The sequence below is a fragment of the Osmerus eperlanus genome, chromosome 7, assembly GCF_963692335.1.
Source record: "Osmerus eperlanus chromosome 7, fOsmEpe2.1, whole genome shotgun sequence".
Taxonomy (NCBI): Eukaryota; Metazoa; Chordata; class Actinopteri; order Osmeriformes; family Osmeridae; genus Osmerus; species Osmerus eperlanus.
The window spans coordinates 10391110-10418055 of record NC_085024.1 but is presented as its reverse complement, the minus strand read 5'-3'; the positions used below and the strand labels follow the sequence as shown (position 1 = coordinate 10418055).

At 49.4% G+C, this 26946-nt stretch overlaps 1 protein-coding gene across 17 annotated transcripts; it reads right to left on the bottom strand.

Moving 5' to 3' along the window:
* Positions 1-619: 619 nt before the first annotated feature.
* Positions 620-26856, bottom strand: LOC134023003 (focal adhesion kinase 1-like). 17 transcript variants are annotated; one of them, XM_062464787.1, is made up of 22 exons: positions 26827-26845; positions 25810-25868; positions 24065-24082; positions 23322-23378; positions 22002-22031; positions 20838-20935; positions 20164-20248; positions 19279-19379; positions 18339-18454; positions 18115-18215; positions 17849-17938; positions 17513-17717; positions 11768-11879; positions 8360-8452; positions 8130-8246; positions 7790-7906; positions 5693-5755; positions 4072-4111; positions 3277-3383; positions 1355-1510; positions 1095-1175; positions 620-846 (listed from the first exon to the last, which is right to left on the bottom strand). In XM_062464787.1, the coding sequence occupies exons 4-22, from the start codon at positions 23329-23331 to the stop codon at positions 625-627; spliced, it is 1944 nt and encodes a 647-aa protein (XP_062320771.1). In that variant the 5' UTR covers positions 23332-23378; positions 24065-24082; positions 25810-25868; positions 26827-26845; the 3' UTR covers positions 620-624. The 17 variants fall into 17 exon arrangements, with proteins under 17 accessions (XP_062320771.1, XP_062320772.1, XP_062320760.1 ...); XM_062464788.1 differs by lacking the exon at positions 24065-24082 and having other exon boundaries at positions 26827-26856; XM_062464776.1 differs by lacking the exon at positions 26827-26845 and having other exon boundaries at positions 25810-26019.
* Between the last annotated feature and the right edge of the window lie 90 nt (positions 26857-26946).

Below are 26946 nucleotides of genomic sequence, written 5' to 3'. Positions count from 1 at the left end.
CATCTATTTGACAAGATGGCTGACTGAGCCGAGACAAAATATATACCAGTGTACACCAGTATATCTTCTATATACCAGTTCATCTGGGATTCTCCGTGTCCGTCTCCAGGAAGCAACAGTGAGTGCCATCAATGAATGATGGTATCTGTAGTGTGTAGGGTTCAGAGTCCTGTCTCTTGTAAAGAATGGAGGTTCCAGTTTTGTCGTTCTGCAGATCCCATGTCTCTGGGATTGTCCCCCTGGGGACACTTCTACAGTGTGACACCAACTCTCGGCTGTAGGAACCCAGGAGGAGCCAGTAGGAACTGAAATCATATCCCATAGTCTGTCCAGGCGGACCTCTTCACAGTCTGATTCTATAAAAATGAGGTCTGGTTCGGGGAGGGAGGGAGATGGAGGGGGGAGGTAGAGGTGTGTCCTGTAGCTGCTTGTGCAGAGCTTCCTCAGCTGTCTCCATAGTCCCTACCTCCGTGGCCCCGGTCCAATCTAGCTGAACCGCCCCATCATCCCTCCTTCTCATATCATTCTCCTCCTTCCCCCCGTTCCTCCTCCTCCCTCAGCACCAGGCCAGTTGAAGCAGCCAACTCCCCTTAACCCCTACCCCCCCCCCCCCCCCCCCCCGAGCTAGTGCGTGGAGGGGGCGGGCCCCCGGCCCATCATCTTGAGGCGCGCCTGGTCAATGACGTCCAGCAGGTTCTTGGCGTCGACGGCGAGCGCGTGGGCGGCCGTCAGCATCTGCTTCTTGTAGTCCTGCTGCAGCGACGTCATCACGTACTGCTGGGCCAGCTTCATCTTGCTGATCAGCTCCGCCAGGTCGGAGTTCAACAACTTCTGGGCCATCTCGATCTGGAGGAGAGAGAGGGGGAGGGATGGTGGGAGTTACAGGCTTTACCGGCAATGTGATGGATTTTGTGTCTACGTCTGTTTTGCGACAGCGACAGGACAGTTTGTGCATCGCAGAGCTGACAGATTGTGGATATTTGTCAGACCGCCCAAACATTGACATGTAATGTTCATCAATTGGCTGTGGTGTCTGTCTCTATTGTGAGCAGGGTGTTGTGAGCATTGGAGTGTGTATGTGTGTGTGTGTTTACCTCTCTGTGAGTGCTGGCGGGAAGCTGGGGGATTGTCTCGTCAACGGTAGCAAGTAACGTCCTAAGAGCCAGACCTACATCCTGGGAACACACACACTCTATTAGACATGATAACACAGGGGCTGGACATACGGTGTGTTTAAAAAATATATGTTCCTTTCCAAACAGTATACATTGTTAGAAATCTATAGCGACGTCCCTGCTGTGTCACATGGTTTCACAGCCTCGCTGCTGACTGGAGCGGCTTGGGAGTCTCTCACCTTCACCATGGGAACATACTCCTCTGGAGGGGCCGGCTGAATCTTACTGGACATCTCGATAACCGCCTTGACCAATCCCGTCACATTCTCGTAGACTTTGTCATTGGAGCGATCCAGGTTGGCTGTAGGGGGCGGGCTGATCTCCTGAGGCTGGAGCTAGACCAATGAGAGGACAGGTCAGTCAGACAAGAGGAGGAGTCAGCAAAGAGGGTTATGGGTTAGGGTAAAAAAAAGAATATGAAAATCACATGGTAGTTCTCTACTCTCACCAGTAGGGGGAGGTACAGGTCAGATAGTGAGTGATGGTGGCAGGATTTCGACAGGGGTGATTGAAAACAAACAGCCACGAGGTTGGATTGTATTTTAGGACATTGGCGTGTTAGTTTAAAGGATTTGGTGGTTTGAGTGAGATTACATAACCGAGAGAAACGTTGTAAAGACGCAAACACACAAAAGTCATGATCATGAATCACAATGACAGCGTATGTATCTACAGCTTCAGGAAACAGTAGGGTCGACACAAGATGACAAGGAACATGATTCGATGGATGGCTACAATCTCCTGTGAAAAGGAGCCACGCTCTCGCTGTTCTGATCAATGTTTTCGAGCAAAAGGCTGATTGATAACCGATAGGGCTACTGAGTGGGAGGACAGACCATGAGGTAAAACACACACGAGCTAGGAGTGTAACACACACACTAACAACGCAGACACACAGAGTGTGTAACACACACTAACACACAGAGTGAGCTTACCCTCCAGGGCTATAAGGTCAACAACAGAAAGGCAGAGAGGAGGAGGAGGAAGAGCAGGAGCACAAAGGGCAGCCAGAGGAGAGAGGAGGAGAGAAGATTAATGCCACAAGCATCGCAAACACGCATGCACCAACACCAGGGCAGCTAGGCCGGTCCTGGGATGTAAAACCAATGCACACAAACACACAGAGACAGACAGCGGCTGTGTGAGGTAGGGGCAACATGCTAAACCAAAAACAAACTAGCCGTCTGACCAAAGCGAATCTGAGCATGAATCCTACTGCTCTGACCAAGGGGCAAGGAGTCATGTGGCTACGGTGGAGATGGTAGCACATGACGGCTAGTGCAAGGAGAAATCGCTAAGCTCAGATCCAGTGACCCCTTATAGAGTCCTCTATGGACTTGGTCACGGTGTAGTAGGAAAATGTGTATACTTGACTGTTCTCAGAGAGGGGAACCACATTGTAGATAGTTATCCCCCCCTTTATGGAACAATGCTAATATTTCCCCAGGGGCTGTTTAAAAGGTGTCATAGAATGGAGAGTTTCCACCGCAGGCCTAACTGGAGGAGTGTTGAATGAAGGGTGGGACTAACAGCTGGGACTGCTTTAGCAAACATTGTGTGTGTGTGTGTGTGTGTGTGATAAACCCAGATTACTGTTCCCTGTAGAGGGAGCCAGACATGTATCCATCCAGCCAGGGTGAAATGCAGTATGTGTCTGAGTTTGATTGAAGATTGCAGTCGGGACCATGGGACTCTGCTTTTGACTTTACCGAGTGACCTAAATCAAGCGCACTCCAATGACTAATATTACTGCCATGCAATCTAGGCAAGATTTGGTGGTACATGCCATGGAACCAGGTCAAACAGCTAGAGTAATACAGTGCAATTATTTATATTCAATAACATTCTACTAGCAAAGATATATGTTAGCCGGTTGCATTTTGAATACGAGTTCCACTGAACACACAGCGAATAGAACACCCATGCAACGCAACTGGACGACATAGCTGCTAAAAACTTTCACTTTAGCTCTGAATATGTGGACAGTTTTAGGTTACAATACCTTTACAGTTTTAGTAATACAATATCACTTGTGTAAGTATAAATCATCTAACAGTCAAGACCGTATAGCAGTAGATGTGTCGCGCGTGTGTATGTGTACCTTGACCCCTTCGTTGTAGCTGTCCACAGGGTTGAGGCAGGCCAGACTGCCCAGGTGGCTGGGGGCTCCTGGCCGGGGGGGCTTCTTAGGGGGGGCTGCATGTTCTGGTGGGGCAGGGGACAGACAGTGATGAACACATACAGTTTGGTTCTGAATACCCACAAACAACATCAACACATTGTCTTAAACCGACAGCAGGAATGCATTTGAAGGCAGTTCACAAACAGCTGCCCAGATGGGATGCAGGTATTAAAAAGTATGTTTCTATGTACGTATTTTCAATAACATTAGACAAATTGGATTTCGAAAATGCAACAGTAGTTTAGGAAGCTTTCAAAGCAAAAAAAAAATGAAACCATCTGGGTTGTATCAACACCCTCTTCATGTCTAGTCCAGTGGGACAGTTTCTCATCTGACGTTCTGACGGGGTTATAGGTTATAAATCCAATCTGAATGAATATATGATTTCCAATCAATCTAGAGACTAACAGCAATTTAACACACAGTTACTAGAATAACTGTGACCGCAGCATTGGAGCTTTCTGTGTTTCCTCAGGTTTAGCATTCTGCTTATGGATGGTATTATGGCATACTTTATAGAGTTGGGTAGGCTAATTGTCATTTGCTTGAATGACAGAATTTGAAATGGCTGATATTTGAGCCAAGTTGGTTCCGGCCTCCTCAGAGCCTTGTAGTCGAATCCAAAGCTGAACCGCAGTGAAGACGGAACACAATACCAGGGTTGAGGATGTGTAATTATGCCAAGTGCTATGGTCATGTGGGTGGGGGCATTACCTGGTTTGCCAACAGGCTGGTAGATGTGTTGGTTTCCTGTCTGCACAAACAAACACACACACACACTGGGGATTAAAAATATGCATGAATGCAGCCAAGGGTTCCAACCCTGTTTTCTGAAATGTTCTTGTTTGGTTCAACGTCCCCAGTGCCTTCTGAGTTGTTGTGGTTGGTTCAAACCGATACCCAAAATACTTTGCATGCTTCGACACACACACACACACACACACACACACACACACACACACACACACACACACACAAACAGAAACAGACGCTGACACACACACAGACAGACAGACAGAGTAACAGAAACAACCACACACACACACACACATACACACACATACACACACACACACACACACTTGACGAGACCACAGCAAATTCAAGGGGACGAGAAGCAGTGTACAATAACAGTCGAAAATATCTCCAGTCTGTTCTACGTCTCTAGGTCTGCTTTCAAATCTAAAAAACAAAATTATGCCAACGACTAGCATTATCTCCCATTTCCATTCCATTTACTCCCAACACCCATGTTGAATTCTCCCAAGGACACTCCAACCTCTCTCTCCAAACATGCTAGCTAAACAGTCTGTTCCTCCCAGCAACATTCTGCCCTCACATAATTACTACACCACTACAGAGAGATATCTAGCTGTGAAGTTGGAGTTGGGGTTTTGCAAATTGACTGGCAAATTTGAGAGGCTGGTGTGACAGTAGCTTTAATGTGGCTGGGGTTGCTAGCATGGGCTGGGCCGGGCTGGGCCGGGCCGGGCCAAAGACAGTCTGAGGGAAAAAACAAAACAATTTACATAATGGAGCTTGAAACTTAAGCTTGACCTGTCTAATTTAAGTGAGCAGGTATTACCCTGTACTGAGAGACTGGCCCAGTGTGTGAGTGTATTCTACTACACTGAAGAGTTCCAGCCGTGTGAAAGGACCACACCAAACTCTACCCCGCCCCCCATTTCCCCTTTCCACATTTATCTTTTCTTTCCCTCATTTATTCACATTCGTCAGACCCCAGATAATGTGTGTGAATCTGGTGACCTCTGACCCATAACCCCTTCTCTCCCTGGTCCAGGTCAAATTCTGTGCTGGGCCCATTTCCCCCATGAGAGCTTAGTCAAACACACAGCTCCCCTCCGCCGCCCCCCCCCCCCCCCCTCCCCTACCCACCCCAATCTTGTTTATCCAGCAACAAACCCCGTGGTCACTCTGGCTAGTCTGCCGCACTGGCAAGGTTACCCAGGACAAACTCTGTGTGGAAACTATGGCATGTGAGCACCTAAAGGCTGATCAATTGGTGATGTCATCATCCCATAGACTTGCCTAGCAGAGTAACCCAACACCTCCCCTGGCAACCATTACCGTGTCCCGCCACAACACGCATTGACATACGGCTACTTTAGACATAGGGAGAAAAACCTTGTGGGGCTAGGAGATATGGGGACTTGGCGATGAGGGGACTAGGAGATTACAGGACTAGGAGATGAGGCAACAAGGGGATACTGAGACTAGGAGATAATAGGACTAGGATATGAACAGACTAGGAGACGAAGTGACAAGGTGATATTGAGACTAGGAGATGAGGGGACAAGGAGATGAGGGGACTCACTGTTCCCTGGAGGGCGCAGTCTTCTCTCTCCAGACTCCCTCGGGAGTTCCTCGACTCTGGCTTCTGGAGATAGAGAGAGAAAGAAAGACGGAGCGAATTAGAGAACTGGGAGACGGTTAGAACACAGGGAGACAAATGAATGCAGAAGGGACAGAGTTGAAAAGGACAGAGAGAGGACAGAACGAGGGCAGAGCAGTCAAACGTCAGAGAAAGGGAGATCATTCATACACCCATATTTAACACCAACCAGCCAATAACACAAGTAACACCAGTCAAGGAAGTTATTCTTTTACAAAATAAAAACACTTTCATTCGACTAACTGTATGATAAGTAACAGGTTGGCAGCACACAGGAAACAAAACATGTCATCTCGAATTAAGTGGAAAGCACCGTAAACAACAAAAATGTAAACCCATCCAGTTCATCTATATATCTACACCACGGCCACCACAAGGAGGATTCTAATGTATCCACTATCATGGGAACTAAGTCCATGTTATAAAACTCTCATTCCAGCGCTCGCTCCTCCGGATAACTTATCTCAACTTGCCATCTTCACACCATTCCTTCTGCGCCTGCCAAGCTATTTGCCATAAAACATCTGCACACTCCCCCCCCCCCACCCTCTGTTCTTCCTTTCCTTTTACACTCACACACACACACATATATACACATGCACACACACAGTAACACCCACACATCTGCCCCCCCACACATGCACCCCCCCTGCTCTCCCCCCTCTGCCCCTCCACCAATAAACCTGTAACCCCCCACACACCCCCCAGTCCTGTACCAGTCTTCCGAGGCAGGACTTGAAAACCTGCATCCTCTGAGCTGTTCCTCTCTGCTGCCTGGGTCTGTGTCTGTCTGGCTGTCTGTGAGCTGCTAGCAGGGCCATCAACTAGACGGCAGACTACGAGCGCTTTAACGCCTCACTTCCTGTCTGAGGAGAGCTTATATCGGTCTTCCCAGCTTACAGAGAGAGAGTGAGAGAGAGGGTGTGAGCGAGAGAGAGTCGGGAGAGAGAGAGAAAGTGCTGCCAGCTAGCTGTCTATCATTCGGTCTGCCTATCCCTCACTGCCTCCCTCTCTTTCTCTCCTCCCTCTATTCTCCTTCTCTCCCCTCCCTCTTTTTCTCTCCTCCCTCTATTCTCCTTCTCTCCCCTCCCTCTCTTTCTCCCCTCCCTCTATTCTCCTTCTCTCCCCTCCCTCTCTTTCTCCCCTCCCTCTATTCTCCTTCTCTCCCCTCCCTCTCTTTCTCCCCTCCCTCTATTCTCCTTCTCTCCCCTCCCTCTCTTTCTCCCCTTCTCCTTCCCAGTCCATCCTCATCTTAGGGGAGAAGTGATTATAGGAATCTGGGGTAAAAACACGCACTCAGCCTCCTCAGCTTTCCAGCAAAGATCGTTTGGCTTTCACCAACTGTGGGTCAGAGTGAGTTTACCATACTTCATGGCTCATAGAGACACAAACCTATCATTAGCCAGGAATTCACTCTAGCCACACCTGGGTTAGACACACATACACACACACACACAGGCACACACACAGACACACACACTGTACATGAAAAAAAACTGAGGACTCTACTCTACTTTGTGAAAGAAAAATGGTTTTTCTTTCTCTCTGTTCACACACACACACACAAATCAAACTCAGACACCGAGCCAAGTTTTTCTCCCTCAGAGTAAAAAGCAGAAAAATACGAAAGAATATAAATGAAAAGAAATGTTTCACTCTCTCTCCTCTGGGAATCTTTTCGCTCGTAGAAACGTAAACATGGCACAGGAAGTGGATTGGGTATCGCGGAGGAACATCTCAGAGATAATGACACGGTACGACTGAAATAACTGACGGGTGGAAACCGCCTCAGAAAAACCCCCATCGTGCACCACATCTGTAAACAATTAACTTCACCCCTTCAGGAATCTCTCTCTCGCTTCTCATGGTGTTAAGACACCATTTTGTGTCAACACCCTCAACACTCGAAACCCAAAGACAATGCTCCAGCTCTGTGAGTGTGTGAGTGTGTATCCGTATCAGGAAGTGGTTCTCCTGCTGCAGGTCTGTGTGTGCGCGTGTGTGTGTGTGTGTTCCTACCAGGAAGCGTTCCTCCTGTTCCAGCCACCTCTGGTCCTCCTCCATCTGCTGCTGCTGCATCATCAGCTGCTCCTCCATCAGGAGAGGAGGCAGGCTCTGGCCCAGGCCCTGCATGTCCTGACACACACACACACACACACGGATACACACGCACACACACGTTGACACACACACGCGTCGGCACACACACATAGACAAATATGCACACACACATGGACACACACACACACAGACACACACACAGACACACACACACACACACACACACAACGTCAGGGCATCTTTTCCCACACAAACCAGAGCAATGGATCCAAACATCACCAGGCCTTGGCCCTCCTACCTCCATGCCGGGCCCCCAGTGGGTCATGTCCTGGTGGCGGGGGTGGTGGGGGTCCAGGTGGGAGGCCTGGGGGGGGTACATGGAGGGCAGGCCGTGGGGGCCCGGGTACCCCGCCATCTGAGAGGACAGAGGATATCTTAGACTGCCGTTCACACTGTTGTATATTCTTCACTTGAAACGCTGGTGTGCTAAATCAAGGGCACCCAAAGTGTGTGTGTGTAGAAGCGTACCTGGTAGTGGTTGTGTTGGCCCTGCCCCATGTGCTGGGGGCTGGGGTAGAAGCCCTCGCTGGAGCGGGGGCTGGGGTAGCCCGGTCTGCTTGGCTGTGGAGAGGCAGGGTTGGAGTGGAGGGAGGGAGGTGGAGGAGGAGGACAGAAATGCACACAGACACACAAAGAGAGAGAGACACAAGGTTATCGTTAGACACGTTGTATTTCCCGCTGTTCCAGGTTAGAGAGGGGTGGGGGGGTGGGGGTGATCACTCCCAACGGACACACAGACCCCCCCCAGATGCTGTTTGTGTGGACAGGGTTAGAGCTGCAGTCTGAGGAGAGATGGGGAAGGAGGGGGCACAGTCAAGGCTGCAGAACAAGCAGGCAGTTAGTTGGACATCCACAGTCCGGTTATGAGGAACCTGGAGGGGCCGGGGTTAGGGTTTTGTGCAGGATGGGGGGGGGGGGGGGGGGTGATGGGTAAATATCATTAGAAGGGGGTAATGAACTTGCAACACGATGTTCTCACTGACTGCATTGAGAGCAGATTGGTTTTCTCTGTATGTTAATTTGACCATGGAGGAGGGCGGGGGGGGAGGAGGAGGGAGGAGGAGGGGGGGAGGGTATACCTTACACAGCCTTTCATAGAAGGCCTCCCGGGGCCAGTGCTCCAGAGTAGCGAGGGAGAGAGGAGGGCAGACAGACAGAAAGACAACAGCGGGGTGAGAACAGACATACAGACAGGTAGACAGACAGGCTGACAGACAGACAAGCTGACAGACAGACAGACAGACAGACAGACAAGCTGACATGGAGGAGGGGAACACGAGGAACGTGTCTGATGTGTCATGTCTGATGTGGGACAGTGGGAGAATGTTGGTGTGAGTGACGTAGGGGTTTGGACAGAGCATTTCAACATGTGTCTTACAGGGGGGGGGGGGGGGGGGGTAGAGAGAGAGAGAGAGAGAGAGAGAGAGAGAGAGAGAAAACAAGAGAACAGAGAGAGACAGAAAAAAAGAAAGAGAGAGAGAGAGAGGGGAGATGATTGTGTGGTGGTCCCTCCAAACACCAGAACTTTCCAACAGAGCAACATCTCCATCTAATGGACTCCCCTGGCTTGTACAGACACATTCACAGTCACAAGGAGGGTCTAGACGGGCTAAACCCTTCTCAGACAGGTTACCAACCAAGGCCAGGAGTTTTACAGGACTGTCTTGGCTTTGTACGTTTTTTTCCCCATCAGGTCATTCACAAGTCCTGAAGATTTCACCAGAGACTGTACCATGACACAGAGTATTTGAAAGTACTTGAGAGTTTGTTTTGACTTGCTATTGCTATTCAATTGGTTTCAATGCACTGGGTAAGCAAGAGTCCAGCAGAAATTGTTGCGTGTAATATTATCAATCAATGACTTTAATATCAACACACTGAACCAAACGGAGATTGGGGGTAGATTGGGGGGAGACTACTCCAGGCTACTCCTGCGAGCCCAAAAAAACAGTTGTTCCAAGATGTCTGCTCCAGTATATACACTGTCACTCAAAAAGCCTACAATGACACCGTAAAGCCTAGCAGAGGTGTCCAGACTTCCAGTAGAGTCAAGGTGACTGAACGGAGCAGTGTGAAAAGCGTTGAGGTGTGAAGGTGATCTGCATTGCTCAGCTGGGTTGAGGATTAGACAGGCATTCGGGCGAGTCTGCAAATAGTGACAATGTGAGGTCTGGTTTAGCATGCAAACAAACGCGCCATATGTACACTGAGCCGACAGTCCGTGGTAGTGTATGCGTTTTAGTTTAGGAACGTGGTCCGCACACACACACACACACACACACACACACACACAAAGGCGACCAACCCTCTGGTTAAAACACAGGTTAGTGACGTTCAACTCTTAGTAGTTTAGAGCTGGTCTATAGATTAAAACCGTTTTGTGATTTTAGTTTAGAGCCGTTGCGGGTTGAGACTCTCGTCTCCTGTCACACCTGCCTGTAGGATTGTGCTGGGGGGTCTTCCCAGCTGCTGCTGACCGTACAGTGGGGGGTGGAGGGGGATGTGGGGGGGCCGCGGCGGGGGTCTCCCCCAGCGGGGGCGCGGGGCGGCGGGGGGAGGCAGCAGGGGGCAGGGGTAGCGGTGCAGGGGGGCGCTGCAGCAGAGGGAGAGCTGGGAGGTGAAGCGCTGGGAGAGGCGGGGGGGCGGGGCCGACGACAGGCACTCCAGGCTGAGGCTGGGCTGCAGGGGGGGCTGGCGGGGGGGCTGACAGAGAGCGAGAGAGGGAGCGAGAGCGCGCGCGAGAGAGACACACAGAGAGAGAGAGACAGAGAGAGACAGAGAGAGAGACACACAGAGAGAGAGAGAGAGAGACAGACACACACAGAGAGAGAGAGAGAGAGAGAGAGAGAGAGAGAGAGAGAGAGAGAGAGAGAGAGAGAGAGAGAGAGAGAGAGAGAGAGAGAGAGAGAGAGAGAGAGAGAGAGAGAGAGAGAGAGAGAGAGAGAGAGAGAGAGAGAGAGAGAGAGAGAGAGAGAGAGAGAGAGAGAGAGAGACAGGGAAGAGATGAACAAGCAAACAGAGCAGAATAGGGAGAGAGACGCTAGCTAGCTGAGCAGTGGATCAACATCAACAAATAACAACACAGACACAGAAGCATGGAGTACAACAGAAGCCAGGAGCAGGCGGGTGATGAAGTGTGTGTGCGTCTGAACAGGTGTGTGTGTGTGTGCACATTAGGGGGCAGCGCCAACAAGCTAAACATCAAAACATATACCAGTAACGACGTCATGTTTAAGAAACTGAAAGAAGTCTACGCACTCGTCAACATTTACAGAAGGTGGGGAACTGCTGAGAGGAAGGGTGTGTAGTTACCAGATAAGAAACTGATCCTGAACACAACAGAATATTACTATACATGGGACCCACATGGATGGATATCTACCTTATAAATGATTGACAAGCGCAAACCAGATCTGACATGTTGACATTAGATGCAGGGTGAACGTAGATACAGAGAAAACAACCTGAGATTGTGTGAAGCTGCTGCAATACGCACTCACCCCGACTGCATCCCCAGCTCAAATGGATATGCAGTATTCACATAATGGTGGGGGACATTGTATTGACAAACATTAGATTTTGCATTTGTTTTTGTACAAACAACAATGCAATCTTGTTTTCATAGGCGGGTCAGAGTGGTCAGACAAACAGCCAGACAAACAGGTGTCCATGCTGACAAGTGGCCCCTCTTTACGGCCTGCCAACACACCCAAACACCCTGCTGGGCCCAGGGCTCCCGCTGGAACATGACCACCCCCTACCCCTGGGAGACTGGGCAGGGGGTGGGGCACTAGGCAGGGGGTGAGGGTGCAGGGACTAGGTAAGGAGGGGCTTTGGACCGGGAAGGGGGGAGGGGTGCTGAGGGCGGGGCCTTACTTTGGGCGGAGCCTCGTCGGAACCCCCAGAGTCCCAGGACACGGTCACCTGCCTCCTCATCTCCATCCTGGCCCTCTCCTTCTGCTGGACCTTCTCCTCCTCAAGGATTGTACTGTGAATACACACACACACACACAGATAGAGCTTTCAACACACACACATCCAAGTCAATATATATCTAGTGTGTGATCACAATTATACCAGGTGCAACATATAACGGGTAGCTCCCACCTCACAATGTGATTGGCTGATCGCAATGATATAATGCTGGCTAGCTAACTAGCAACAAGACAATATAAGGTAAAATACTAGATTTCTTTCAGTAGAGGTACAGGGAATATGATATTCATGTTAATGAATGAACAACTTTACTGATAATCCATGCGAATGAGCAGAAAAACACGTTCCCACAGAGCTGCAGGTGGCAGGGTCACCCAAGAGATGGGAAGCTGTCCGGGGGGAATCCCCAGCCCATTTTACACAGCCTGTTAAAAGGTGGGAATGTTCCGGCTTCATGCCACCTCGCAGTTCTGTGTCAAAGGTTACGGACACGGAATGTTGTTGTACAAGCATGAAGCCGGCAGCAGAGGCAGCAGAGGCAGCAGAGGCACGCTAGCATTGCCGCTGATGTCACACCTCTGGTGTCTGTCTCTGCAGCAGAGGGTGGAAGCTGTTGGAACTGTCCCTCTTCACTCACCTAGATGCCTGACAGCCCTGCATGCAGAGCCAGCGTACGGCAGAAGACTGGATCACGTGTCCACGTTCACACACACTATACTAGAATGACATATGGCTCAAATTAGCCATATCCCCCAACCCTGAGGTAGAGTGACACACAAGCACACACACACATTCAGGTACTAAAATGACCGGCTCAATTAGCCATATCCCCAACCTGAGATACATTAACACACAAGCACACACACAGACACACACGTGCCACAGCGGGTCAGTAACAGGAAATAAAGAGGAAGATTGTGGTTCCTCTACATCAGGATCTGCTAGATGGATTTTCCCCAATTCTGTCAGGGAGGGAGGAGAAGGACAAGGACCCTGAAGAAAGCTGCTCACACATATGAAACTGCTTCCCTCGAGCCTGCTACAACCATTAGAGAAGAAAGACTTGTTTTAAAGCTCGCCATTAGGCCAGGGCTCAGCCCTCGGGGTATGAAATGCTGGAGAACGTTCCTTAACGAGCGATTAAAGATAATTAGAATGCTGTTTTACATCATGGACGCCAATGTAACAAACGGAATGGACGTTCGCTAAGGTACGCAATGCCAGAAAGAAAGCATTCCCCGCTCACTGTAAAACAGTACATACCTCAGGTTATGGTGTGGGAGAATTCTAGGGGACTAATTCCAAACTAAACAGGCTTTATGAGAAGGATGGACGGGCAGGGTTCCAAACGGAGCAGGGCACGCAGCATCACCTGAACCTCCACAGGTCCAGTCTTCCTTCGTCTCCTTCCTCTACTTTTCTCCCACTTCATTGCCCCCCCCACACTCTCCTCTCTGCTTTACATTCTCTCTCCTCTCTCTCTCTCTCATCTCTCTCTCTTCTCTCTCTCTCTCTCTCTCTCTCTCTCTCTCTCTCTCTCTCTCCTCTCTCTCTCTCTCTCTCTCTCATCTCTCTCTCTCTCTCTCTCTCTCTCTCTCTCTCTCTCTCTCTCTCTCTCTCTCTCTCTCTCTCTCTCTCTCTCTCTCTCTCTCTCTCTCTCTCTCTCTCTCTCTCTCTCTCTCTCTCTCTCTCTCTCCGTGGGGGGTGGGTTATTTGTAGCCACAGCTTTAGTGTTGTGCCTCTGGGGGGGGGGGGTGGCGGGGGGGGGACAACAGCAGAGTAGGGGGAACAACAACACACCGTCAACATGCTGGCCCGGCCACCTGTCCTATCACTTGTGGTGACAACACGCACACACACAACCTGACCATGCACACAATCAGATCGCTATTTAACACAGTCCTGTTTCCCCCTCCCTGAATGCAAAAGCTAATAACAGGCCCTGCACACACGTCCACATTGTTCCCTGACTCCACCAGCTGCCTAAAGAAACATTTGACTACAACGTTGATTACAGTCAGAGACTTTGAAATTGTGAATGTAACGGTTACCTCAACGCTAGAGACCAGTCAGTCCGAGTTTACAGCTGATGCTGGCACAGTATGTCCATGTACGTCCAGTCACAGAGACAGAGTCAGCCTGGGTCACCGACATGCAAGGTTCCAGTAGGGTACAGTCCCAGCAACCCCGTATCCCAGCAACCACGTATCCCAGCAGCCCCGGGTCCCAGGAAGCAGTGAGTCAGCAGTGAGACTCTGAAAACTCTTGGGACACAACTGCAAGAGAGTCTTGATGCCAGTTGAGAGTGGTAGCTGTGGGAAGTGCCCTCAGTACTAGCCCTGGGAAGGACTAATCCTTTCTCCCTCTCCGCCTCTGGTCTCTCTAGCTGCCTCCTCCCTGCTCTAACAAGCTGGAGGTGCTGGCAGCTGTTCGCTGCTGTGTAAACACACTAGCAGCACATGAGACTAGCCACTCCAGAGACACAGCTGCAGACAGGGGAGGCTGGAGACTGAGAGAGGCACTATGCTAGGTGAGTCTAGAGGCTGGGAGAAGCAGTATGCTAGGTGCGTCTGGAGGCTGGGAGAAGCAGTATGCTAGGGGAGGCTAGAGGCTGGGAGAGGCAGTATTCTAGGGGAGGCTAGAGGCTATAGACGAGGAGAGGCAGTATGAGAGGTGAGGCTAGAGGCTGTAGACGAGGAGAGGCAGTATGAGAGGTGAGGTTAGAGGCTGTAGACTGGGAGAGGCAGTATGAGAGGTGAGGCTAGAGGCTGTAGACTGGGAGAGGCAGTATTCTGGGTGGGGCTAGAGGCTGTAGACTGGGAGAGGCAGTATTCTGGGTGAGGCTAGAGGCTGTAGACGAGGAGAGGCCGTATGAGAGGTGAGGCTAGAGGCTGTAGACTAGGAAAGGCAGTATGAGAGGTGAGGCTCGAGGCTGTAAACTGGGAGAGGCAGTATTCTGGGTGAGGCTAGAGGCTGTAGACGAGGAGAGGCAGTATGAGAGGTGAGGCTAGAGGCTTTAGACAAGGAGAGGCAGTATGAGAGGTGAGGCTTGAGGCTGTAGACTGGGAGAGGCAGTATTCTGGGTGAGGCTAGAGGCTGTAGACGAGGAGAGGCAGTATGAGAGGTGAGGCTAGAGGCTGTAGACGAGGAGAGGCAGTATGAGAGGTGAGGCTAGAGGCTGTAGACGAGGAGAGGCAGTATGAGAGGTGAGGCTAGAGGGGAGAGGATGTAGACTGTAAGATATATAGTAGGCTAGGAGAAGCCAAAGGAAGATTCTTCAAGTCCAGGCCCAGCCAGCTTCCAACCCCAACTTAGTCACTTTCCTCAATGCGTGGAAAAATGACTTCACAGCACAGTATTGTTGGCTCATTGATGACTCCAAATGATGACACAATTGTTAGCATTAGCCTATTTGCCACAACGTAACAGTAGGAAAGACATCTAAGTCAATCTCCTTTACTGCCTTTTGTAAATCCAAATAGATCTGGCCTCGCTCATCAGTCTCTGAATCAGGGTTTTAGAGTCGCAGGAGAGTGAGCTAATCCTGGGAGGATGAACATGCTGCACTCAACACGCCCTAAAAGTCTAAAACAGGACATTTGGAAGAGCACAACTTTATTAGTACTTTCCTGGACTGCTCTATAGGATCATATAAACAAATCCCTGCAAGCATGCACACACACACACACACACACACACACTCTCTTCCCCGGCAGCCTTACTCCTAATTGACATGATTATGATTTAAAACCACGCTGAACGGCCTTGACATAAGGTGCCATATAAGGGCAGTTTTTTGCTATTTAAAGAGGTCTCAGTCTAAATATTGACCTGGTCTCCTAGACACAGGCCTGCTACCGTGGAGACCAGGAGAGCGGAGGAGGAGGAGGAAAACTGAAGGTGTGAGTCATGCTGGGGTTTCAGTGTGACGAAACCACAACCTCTAACATGCACTTATTTTCCTGCCTCTTTATGTATGTGTATAGGTGTGTGTGTATAGGTGTGTGTGTGTCACATTTTACCAGGAAAATTAGCAGGCCTCATCTGGTTTCTCACCACAGGGACTATATTTCCTACACAGCTGTGCTACACAAACTTGCCCACGGAGGAGAAATGTCTCCAGTAAGAACTAGAGATCTGGCAAAGAAATAGCTTACTCAAATATTTAAATAAATGAGAGGTTGGAAAAAGTCACCAAAAACAATATAAATACACCTTTTTAGCATGTGGGAAGTCCTGGACATCTGTACTGTGTGTGGAGAGGGGGGTTCAAAAACTCCATCTACCTGGCCAGTTAGCGTCAATGAGAAGGACAGGCCTGGTCCCGTCTAGTCAGCTAGCTCATCCACAGACACCGCCACCGCTTGGAAAACTTCCAGCATTGCCTCACCGCAACATGGGCTTGATGTGACCTGAATATGTGTGTGAGTGTTTCAGATGAGCACACTTCTGATGAGCAAAGAGAGGATGTGGCTCAGATGGCGTCTTCCCGCTAAGTAACCATGCCGAAAACAAGGTTGTGTCAGACAGGAAGTGGGTTGGTGTCCTCAGCTTGAGTCAGTGGTTCAGTAATAATTATAAAAAATGTAAAAATATATTTGTAATGCGTATTTCTTGAACTTGCGCTAAAGGTACAGCCATCTACAGAACCCACTATCAGTCTGTAAATTCCCTCTACAGCAGACCTGGGCATTTTAGGGGCTGTCCCAGTCCGGCCCACGTGAGGTAAATAATAAAAGGTATAAAAAATAAAAGAGGTAAAAAATAAAAAAATAAGTGTGTTGAGCGTTAGGAAATCTGTAGTCCTGAAAGACTACAGTGATCAGGCAATTTATATATGTGCGCTTACGCAGCCTCACCGACAGGAGACACTGAGTTAGCTGTTGGTTAGCCCTCAAGAATGTAGAGTTTTTAAACAAGACATGGACTTCTAAGTACATCTGTTTACTGAAGTCAAAGGCAAAGATGTGTGCTTAATTTGTGGCGAACAGGTCGCGGTGTTGAAGGATTACAATTTGAATCGGCACTACAAGACTGTCGTTTGCATATCTACCCCAGACATTCAACCAGACTTCAATGCACTTCAAGCACCAAGACAGAATGGATTTTTAAGAAGTAAGTAAGAAAAACATCAAAAGCACTTATTGCTTTTGTATAAAGTTAATCAATTGCTGGTCCTTAACATACATCTTGTGTATTTTTGTGAAGGTTTAAAGGTATGTAAAAAAAATAAAAAGACACTTGACATTTTCATGGCCTTATTGTAACATGTATTACCAGTAGCAGCTCAAAACCATATAATTGACTGTTTTTTTATAAAGTAATACAAATAATAATGAGCAGAATTAAGTTCAGCCTATTGGTTCAGCCCGCCACAACGGTCCCCATTTCTCATGTGGCCCTTCGGGAAAATGAATTGCCCACCCCTGCTCTACAGTCACAAGAGTGCTTTGTCACAGCGCCACTGTGTGGTGATACAATATATTTTAGATTCAATAAGGTAGATATGATACTTAGCTGCTCTTAATTATTATTATTTATCAAGTATACATGTTCCTTGTGTAGTACTGCAACACCTCTCCTAAATAACACTGTAGCATTATCTGTGTGGAATTCAAACTCAGTTTCTGATCCAGGTCTTTTTAAAGAGGGTGTGCTGATGTCATGGCAGAGGGCCGGACTGACCTGAGCTGAACCTTGAGCTCGGTGAAGCGGGGTCTCTTGCTGGGGTCGTAGGACCAGCACTTGGTCATGAGGCTGTAGAGGGTGGGCGGGCACTGGTGGGGCATGGCCAGACGCTCGCCGTTCTCGATCCGACCAATCACGTCGTTGTTCTTCACGCCCTGGAAGGGCTTGATGCCGTACATGAGGATCTCCCACATGCACACCCCTGGTAGAAAACGAGGGGTGGGGTTAGGACACGGCACACACACACACGGAGACACACACAGTCCAGCGAACCCATGTACTTCAGGGAAATTGGCTTTGAAACCATTGTCCCTCCCCCTTCCCTTTACTCACCGAACATCCAGACGTCGCTGGCTGAGGTGAAGCGTCTGAAGTTGATTGACTCTGGAGCCATCCACTTGATTGGTAATTTCCCTTTGGAAGCTGAGAGGACACCAAAAACACAACAACTGTAACCGATATGTACAAGCCAGCAGATCCTTTTCAATATTCAATGACAATATAAATCTATATAAAATATAATCAAATAAAATGAATTTAATTTTCTTATATAAATGTGGGACCGCGGAGTGGAGAGTGATACTGCTTGTGTACAGTACCTTTGTAGTAGGAGCTGTCCTCCATGTATCTGGACAGGCCGAAGTCTCCCAGCTTCACACAGTCTACAGAGGACACCAGCACATTCCTGGCTGCTATGTCTCTGCAAGACAGAACACCAGGTTACTCCCATCCAAAGAATCCCCCCCCTGCCGTTTGATCCTGAACCTGACTCCAGGGTCAGCTGACCTACTTGCTTGACAGACGGAAGTGGTGACACGCGTACCTGTGTACGAAGCGCTTGCTCTCCAGGTATGCGAGGGCCGTGCTCAGCTGGTTGGCGTACAGGATGAGGGAGGCCAGGTCCAGGTTGTACTTCCTCACCTGCAGGAAGGACCTCAGCTGGTGGAACACACAGGAACCAGGAGATCAGCCCCATGGGGGAGGGCGGCCTACATTAGGGATGGACTGATTTCACAGATGACGCCGTGCGTTGGCATTGGCTTTTGTGTCCTCTCTCGCCTGGTCTCTCTGTGGGGTTACACCTTTGAGTTGTCTGACTTGTACATGCTACCGACCGTCTCAGAAATGTCGCTGGAAACGGCTGCGCCGTGGAAAAGCTAGCAGTTTTGATGAAGCGTGCGGGTGGTATTTATACTGAGAGGTGAGTTTAACTAGTTCAACTGAGCTACACTTTCTGAACATGTGTTCCTAACAACCTCAGTTCCCTCCTGCCATGTTGTCATGTTACCAAGGCTGTGTTTAACAAAATCATATTCTGCAATGTGGATGAAGTACTGTATCTGTTTGCCACTAGATGGAGCCTGTTCATCACCTAAACGAGGTGGAATACAGATGTGGTTTACACAGACAAAATCGAATCAGACTATTTAAAGTTTTACTTTAACTCGCTGTGATGGACGATGGTGATGAGAATGGAAAGTGAAGCTGACCACTGAAGATCCAAATCCAGCTAACCCTAACCCTCAGAAGAACATGTATGTGTTTCATAAACATAAACCCTACACTTGAACCTCTCCATTTAGTATGTTTTTTAAGATACTGAGCTGGGCTGGACTATAGGAGGGCCCAATGCTGGGCTATTGGAGGGGCCAGGGCTAGGCTGGGCTATAAAAGGGGCCAGGGCTAGGCTGGGCTAGGCTGGGCTAGGCTATTGGAGGGGCCTGGGCAGGCTGAGCTAGGCTGGGCTAGCGTGGTGTCCGTACCTCTCCCACGGTGCACAGCTCCATGATGATCCACACAGGGTTTTCTGTTATCACGCCAATGAGCTTCACAATGTGGGGATGGTCAAACTGACGCATTGTCACTGAGGGAGGGAGGATCAGAGTTAGAACAGCAGCAGCCAGTCTAATCCTTAATTTCAGAAGATTTTGTGTGTGTACGTAAAGCGTGTTTGCTCCTAGACAACAACTCTTCAACCTAAACAAACCCCCACACAATCACATGACAACCCCTCCCCCCAACCCCACACACACACTCTGACCCCCACCCCCTCTCACCCCACAGCTGTCTATCTGCTGCAGAGGCACTGAGGCAAACACAGACCCAATGGTGAGCAGGGGCTTTTCAAACTGAGTGCGTCGCCATGTGGTGTGTGTGTGTGTGTGTGTGTATTTGTCACTAGGGAAATCATTTGCTTTGCACTAGTGCAAACAAAGTGTTAACCCTCCGTCCTCGACACCGCACAGAGGCTGAGTTTCCCTTCTCTAAAGGGGTAAGGGGGGGGGCGGGTGTGTGGGGGGTTGAGGGGGCTCAGTCCCACCTTGTCTGGGTATTTCATTAGGTTATGAGGGGCCTCTCTCTCCCCTCTCACAGCCAGGGCTGAGGTAGAGCACCTACCACCCCCATCCCCCCAACCCACACATCCGATTCCCAAAAAGGCAGAACTATCCCAGCTTCCGCTAGCCTGCGCGCTCCACGGAATGCGAGGCCTCAGTTGGGAGGAAGGTGAGGTGCAGCTGGCTTAGTGGGACTGCTACGGTTTCTGCGGTTGACCTCCAGACGCGGGGGGGGGGGGGGGGGGGAGGGTGTGCCTCTGCACCTGGGGCTGACCCGAGGTGGCCGAGGCTGGGACAGGTGCGGGGACTTACGGGCCTCCTGGAGGAACTTCTCTCGGACGCTGTCGGAGGTGGAGTTCTTGCATGTCTTGACGGCCACGGACAGAGCCGGGTTCTCCTGCGCGGAGACACGGGCGGTGTTAGTGATGACTGTACACATGCTGTAGTACTGTTTATACTGTAGCACTGTGTGTGTATATATACTCCAGCAATGTGTGCGTGTGTGTGTGTCTGTATATATAATGGTCACGGTTTGATACAACAGGTAAAAAGCTACAAATCCCAAATGTTGTTTCTTTTCATATTACTTCAATGCCACATCCTAAACGTTATGTCAACACCAATGTCTGTGTGTCTTAGTCATTTAGCAGACGCTCTTATCCAGAGCGACTTACAGTAAGTACAGGGACATCTCCCCGAAGCAAGTAGGGTGAAGTGCCTTGCTCAAGGACACAATGTCATTTGGCACGGCTGGGAATCGAACTGGCAACCTTCAGATTACTAGCCCGACTCCCTCACCGCTCAGCCATCTGACTCCAACAGACTCCAACAGCTCCAACAATGAACAGTTTACTGTTGCATTCATTTCAGCTGTTACACAAGTACACATACTACCTCATCACCACATCCAGACAGCATGTATCAAGTCAGAATGGGCTGTGTGTGTGTGTGTGTGTGTGTGTGTGTGTGTGTGTGTAAGACAGTACCGGGCTCATGTAAACTCCCTGGTGAACATCTCCAAACTGGCCCTCTCCGATGCAGCGTCCCAGCTCGATACGGTCCCTCTGAATCTCATAGTCCCGGGCTGTGGACACGCACACACACACACTGCCTGAGTTACACACAAGGACATGACATCTTACACACACACACCCAAGCAGACGGCAGGAGTGTGGAACACTGCCTCCAAAGACCTTGACATTTGGAATACAATGGCTGCATTGTATTGGATGGTACAACAGCACTGACATTTGACAGTCCATTCATGGCTGAGAGCAGTATGATGTTCTTCAACAGTACAAGAATGGAAGCATATTCACTTGCTGTGTTTACACCTCTATGGCAGGTGTGCCCAAAACTGTTCCTGGTGTGCAATTATCCTTTAGGTTTTTGCTCCAGACGTAATATGCAGCCCTTCATTGTAATATTTAGCTGGTGGATAAACTGATTCAGGTTGGGTGCAACTGGGGTTACAGTGTAAAACTACAAATTGGTATTGTCCAGGAACAGGGTTGTGGAACCCTTCCGTATGACATCCTAACGGCCAGATCGGATCCCATTTATGCAAAATGATTGTTCCATAAAAGGTTAGGGCTCCAAGACCCTGCTGAGAAGCATGCAAGTCACATCCACCACATCCTCCTCCATAAAGGATCACACATGCAGTCAATGGCTGAATGGAGAGAAAGGACAATGTGGAAACAGCAGCATGATACCACACAAAAAAAAACAAATCGCCATGCAGTGTTTCGTCGGATAATACCCCGTGTTTTTCCATTTGAGTGCAAAATTGTGATAGAGGTCTCGCAAATTTCGCATTTCAATCGTCACATCAAGAACTGGAGAGCCAGAGTGGTGGTCCAGTAGATCTGTCTTGTTGTAACCCGGTGATTATAACTGGACTCATGGCACCTTAGGGCTAGTACCCTTTCAGGTTAAATGGGACAGTGTCTCTACATCTATATAATATATCAAATTAAACATTGGAATGCAGAGAGGGGATAAATCAATCAATCAAATCAATATACAACACATATTTAAGCAGGCAAAAGCAATACAAAGTCATCACAAAAACCACTGTCACAAAAAACCACCGTCACAAAGTCACGTCACAACACGACCAAGGGGGCAGTCCAGAACAGCAGCATTACCTTCCTCTAGTCCATAGTACCCTGTGAGGCCGTTAGTGCCAGGAGAAACAGAGAGCTCGCTTTTAGAAACATCATAGCATTGATCAACACACACGCACACACACGCACACAGGTCTGGGAGGCACAGAAACACACAACCTACACACTGGGTCAATCCCACAAGGGCTTCATAACAATGTAATTCACAATGCGATGCGTAACCAATGATCTTCAAAAACGTATATCCTATTATTTTCTTATCGGCTCTTGCTTGTGTGTGAAGCTGAGGGCATTATTTAGCATGGCATCCGTCTGTAGCATTTAACGTCACAGTCTCTCCTCCACCTGCCCACGTTCCTCTGCTACAGCCTAGAAACCGACAGCTCCATAAACCAGAGGGCCAAGCTAGAGTGCTCCGCTGGCAGGGAGAAGGGGACCTGCGCTCCACCAAACAGACGCTCCAAGACGAATAAAACAAAACGACACCGAGATTTATAACGCTCCTGGAACGCGGCCTCTGCAGCTGCTCCTTCGCTGCTGACGTGTGTTCCGAACGCTCGGGTTCTGCGGGGGAAAGGCTTATGTTTACAAACTGCTCCCAGCCTGCTGCGATGACTTAACGGCGCACGTCGAACCCGGTCGCTCCATGACCGTATATAGACGTGACCGCGGAGGGGCGCAGGTTTAAAGGGTTTTCGAGGTTAAAAACCCCTCAAGGCGCCCGAAGCGGTTTGTGGCCGTCCGAGGCGGGCAAGGCAGGCGGGCACGGTGATGGCATGGGCGCTGCGTGGAAAGCCGGCTTTTGAGCGCTAATGCCAGCAGCGGTAGCAGTGATGGCGGCTGACAGTCACACTCATGCCAGTCTATTCTACTAATAGACGCCTGCTGGTCTGGTGACAGATCTGAGACTCGTCTCATATGAATACATGTGACTGTGGATGGGAGACAGAATTAGCCAGGACTGTCTATACACACAGGGTTGTATTTCCAGACGGCACATGCTCCATGTAAACAATTTGAAACAAAGTCTGTCTTAAAGATACCATGGCGTTGAACAGCGAGCTGGAAATCCGTGTCATGTTTATTCAACGGCTGAACCCCTTTGTTAACATTGCTGGTTCTAGTCTAGGCGTAGAGGGTGGAGACACAGCCACAGCAAGAACTAATCATGTGGGGCATGATGGAACTAAACTGGGTCGAAGCTGCGCGCACACACACACACACACACACAGGCCTGTCTCGTTGAGAGATCTGGTTTGCTAGAACAGTGAGGTCTGAAGTTGGCAGCTGGCAGCCCCCCTCTGTCTCTCTCACACACACACACACACATTTGCTACTCACTGGAGGGCATGGTGTAGGTGTCCTCCTCATCTATGATCTCAGCATAATCATCCGTCTCTGCGAGGAAAAACATGCAGAACAAACTGTTAGAGAGCACAGAAAACGCACAGAAAACACACACACACAAAACAAAACGACCCCCCCATAGTCAACACCTACCATTTAGAGAAGTACCTACTACAGAAGTAAAAAGAGTAAGTTTGCTGCAAACCTATCCACACGTCCCTCTGCACCCTGACACAGCGTGTGCTAGTCTCTAGACCTGGTCCTGTGGCTGGCCATGTGCTCAGCAGCCTGGGCCGCCCAATAAGAAGCAGTCAACACAGCTGTGGTATTTGAGTCTGGTGGGAGGGACGGAGGGATTTCTTTCTTTTTTTTTTTTCTTCCACAGAAACATCTTCAGGAAAAACAGATTGAGTCATGGGTAGCTCCACAGCCCAATGTGTCTGTCCCGATGGCCAGTGTGTGTGTGTGTGTGTGTGTGTCTATGTGCGTGCGTCTGTTTGTATGCGTGCGATTGTGACCCAGAATGAACATACGCTGCTGATAACATTCGCAAGGTAGCTACTGGTGTCTAAAATATATGGAATGTTTTTGTAATGTGCTATCATTTCCCTGAGGAAGAGGGGGGGGGGGCACATGGGGTTAGAGATAATATGTCCAGTCTTCTAACTGTCTCACACAGTCTAGTGTTAGCAGGATGGTTGGGTTAAAAGACAGTGAGGAAAAAAAATCTACTTTACCGTCCCCACTAGTGTGACCTGCAGATCCAGCAAGCATGCAGGGGACACAGAGAGAGAGACAGAGTGAGAGACAGAGAGAGAGACAGAGAGAGAGAGAGATAGAGATAGGTAGGTGTGCGGGTGGGGGAGAAGAGAGACAGAGGTTAGTTTAAGGAATGTTCTGGATGAGGAAAGAAATGTTGGTTTATTTATTAGAACATGCGGTAAAGTGATACACGGAAGCGTTGACTTAAAGGAGGACTCAGTCACATGTCGATCTTAAACCAAAGCAACTACTCAGTATTTTAATGAAGTCATGCTGTTACAACTGTTATTTCACGGGTAATTCATCACACAGACGATCACACATATTGTCCATGCTGCTGTATCTCTCACTGTATCCCACATACACACACATCAACACACGCAACATTGCTTATCTGGATTCATTCTCATCAACACACAGCACTATCCCTGTCCAAACAGAAAGACAGACACACACACACACAACGAGGTCCCACTGGGTCTGTGTGTGAGCAGCAGAAGAAACAGAACGGAGGACAGAAGGAGAGGAAATTAGATGAGAGGAGGGGTAGAGGAGAGGGGGTAGGGGAAAGGGGAGAAGAGAGGAGAGAAGAATAACAGAGAGGGGGGTAAAATGGAGGAGAGGATGGGAGAGGAATGGAGAGCAGACGAGAGGACGTTAAGGGGAGGGAAGAGGGGAGGGGAGAGGGAGGAGAGGGGAGGGGAGAGGGAGGAGAGAAGGGGTAGAGAAGAGGGTAAGAACAGAGGAGAGAGGAGGGCAGAAGAAGGGGGAGGAGGGGAGAGGAGACAGGAGGAGAGGACACAAGATGAGAGGATGGAAGATGAGAGGAGTAAACAGCAGAAGGGGTTGCCGACTTGCCGAGGAGGGGGTTCTGACAAAAACAGCCGGCCACTCCCACTTCCTCCAGAGTGGCATCTGGGTGAAACGAGGGGCTCCTCAGCCCTCAGACAAGGGTCTCTTTATGAGTGGCGACCCCACAAGACACACATACACACACACTCCAGAGGCACTGTCCATATGTACAGAGGCCAGTGTGTCCCCTGACTTAAGTATTCTCTCTTCACTCTTTCCTCCTGGCTTTCTCTATCGCCCTTCTATATGGCTGTCAGACCAGGCTTATTCACATTCTGCTGGAGTGAGGACAGGATGCTGGCAGTAGGGCAACATGGCATTTAAATGGGACACACACACACAGACACACACACAGGAAAGGGAGGAGGAGCGACTAGTGCAGTGTGGACTGCGTAACAGGGTAGTGAAAGTCTGTAGCTGACAACAAGGGAATGTTCATCTCATTCCCGTCCACATCTGACTGACTGGTGCATTAGGTTGTCCTTATCAGACCAGAACGGTGCACAGATGGTTCTGGAATGTTTCTCATCTTTACCCTACTGATGTCTTCCTAACCAATCAGGGGCTTCCACAGGCCTGCCTTTAACACTTATCTCATGAATGATTAACCAAAAAATGCACTTCCAGTAATGTAGGCTATTATTCTAAGATTGTCCACGAACCAACTAGTTCTTTATCGATGTGGTTTGTCATGAAATCACACATCCAACTGACATCCGCCTGTACTGAGAGAAAGAAAGAGAGGTAGAGAGAGAGGGAGTGTGTGGGAGCGTGCGCGTTTGTGAGAGAGACAGTGAGAGAGGAAAGAGACACAGAGAAAAAGAGACAAATAGGGAGAGTGTGTGTGTGTGCGTGCGGCTGGGTTTACCTGAGACACACACCGCCCTGGTGCGGACCCCGTCGGGCCTCTTCTCATGGTTGGAGACCCTGTGGGGGAAAGGCTGGAGGATCTGAATGCTGTACATTGTCCACAGCAGGATACAGGCTTCTGACGACACACACTCTCATACCCACACACGCTCACACTCTCTCCCAGGCAGACACTGACTGACCCTGCCCTTTCCACACTGGCTTCTACTGTAGCACAGCACTACCGACTTGAACGGGCCTAATTGATTGGCCAGGCGTGTTGAGTGGGGAGGCTGCATGTTTCCCTTATTGGCTTATCGAAAAGGAAGTGGTCAGTAGGGGGGGGGGGGGGGGGGGGGCGGGGCCATGGGACTGAGGATCATATAGATTTGACGGCACACTGGTACATTCCTCATGAGAGGGTCAAATAGTGGAAAGGAGAGGGGAGTAGAGTACAGTAGAGTAGAGTAGGGGAGAGGAGACTGAAACAGTAGAGGAGGCAAGAGGAGAGAGGGGAAGATAGGAGAGAGAAGAACAGAGGAGAGGAAGAGAGTTCTGCTGTCCGCCAACTAGTGACCAAAAACAAACTGAAACCTGAACTCGGCAGCTGGGGGAGATGTCTTCCAGATGTAGAATGGAAATGGAGAGAGAGAAAACGGAGGAGGGGAGAAAAAGAGCGAGAGACAGTAATAAAACAGAGAGAGATGTTGGAGAGAGAGAGAGACTGTAATAAACAGAAAGAAAGACAGAGGCAGTATTAAGAGAGAAAGATATAGTAATGAACAGAGAGAGGGAGGGAAGAGAGAGACAGAGCCAATAATAAACAGTGAGAGGGAGGGAGACAGTAATAAACACACAGACAGAGAGAGAGAGGAGAGAGGAGAGAGGAGAGAGGAGAGAGGAGAGAGAGAGAGAGAGAGAGAGAGAGAGAGAGATTAATGAACACAGAGACAGCGAGAGACACAGCCAGTAACAAAGAGAGAGAGAGACAGTGAAAGAGGGAAAGAGAGAGACACTAAGCACACTGTGAACTCACTTTGGGATGGAAGGCAGTTTCCTCTCTCCCTCTGCTGAAGAGGAGAAGAACCAGGGTGAGACTTGGGTGTACATTGACAGAAGCCATACAGTGTGTATCTGAGCCCTCCAGTCAGAGCAG

Coding starts and splice junctions, on each gene's coding strand:
- LOC134023003 (XM_062464776.1), bottom strand. CDS start 25,906: ATGTACAGCATTCAGATCCTCCAGCCTTTCCCCCACAGGGTCTCCAAC. Junction 19,380..20,163: donor GAAGTTCCTCCAGGAGGCCC/GTAAGTCCCCGC, acceptor TCCCTCCCTCAG/TGACAATGCGTCAGTTTGAC. Junction 18,455..19,278: donor AGCTGTGCACCGTGGGAGAG/GTACGGACACCA, acceptor GTGTTCCACCAG/CTGAGGTCCTTCCTGCAGGT.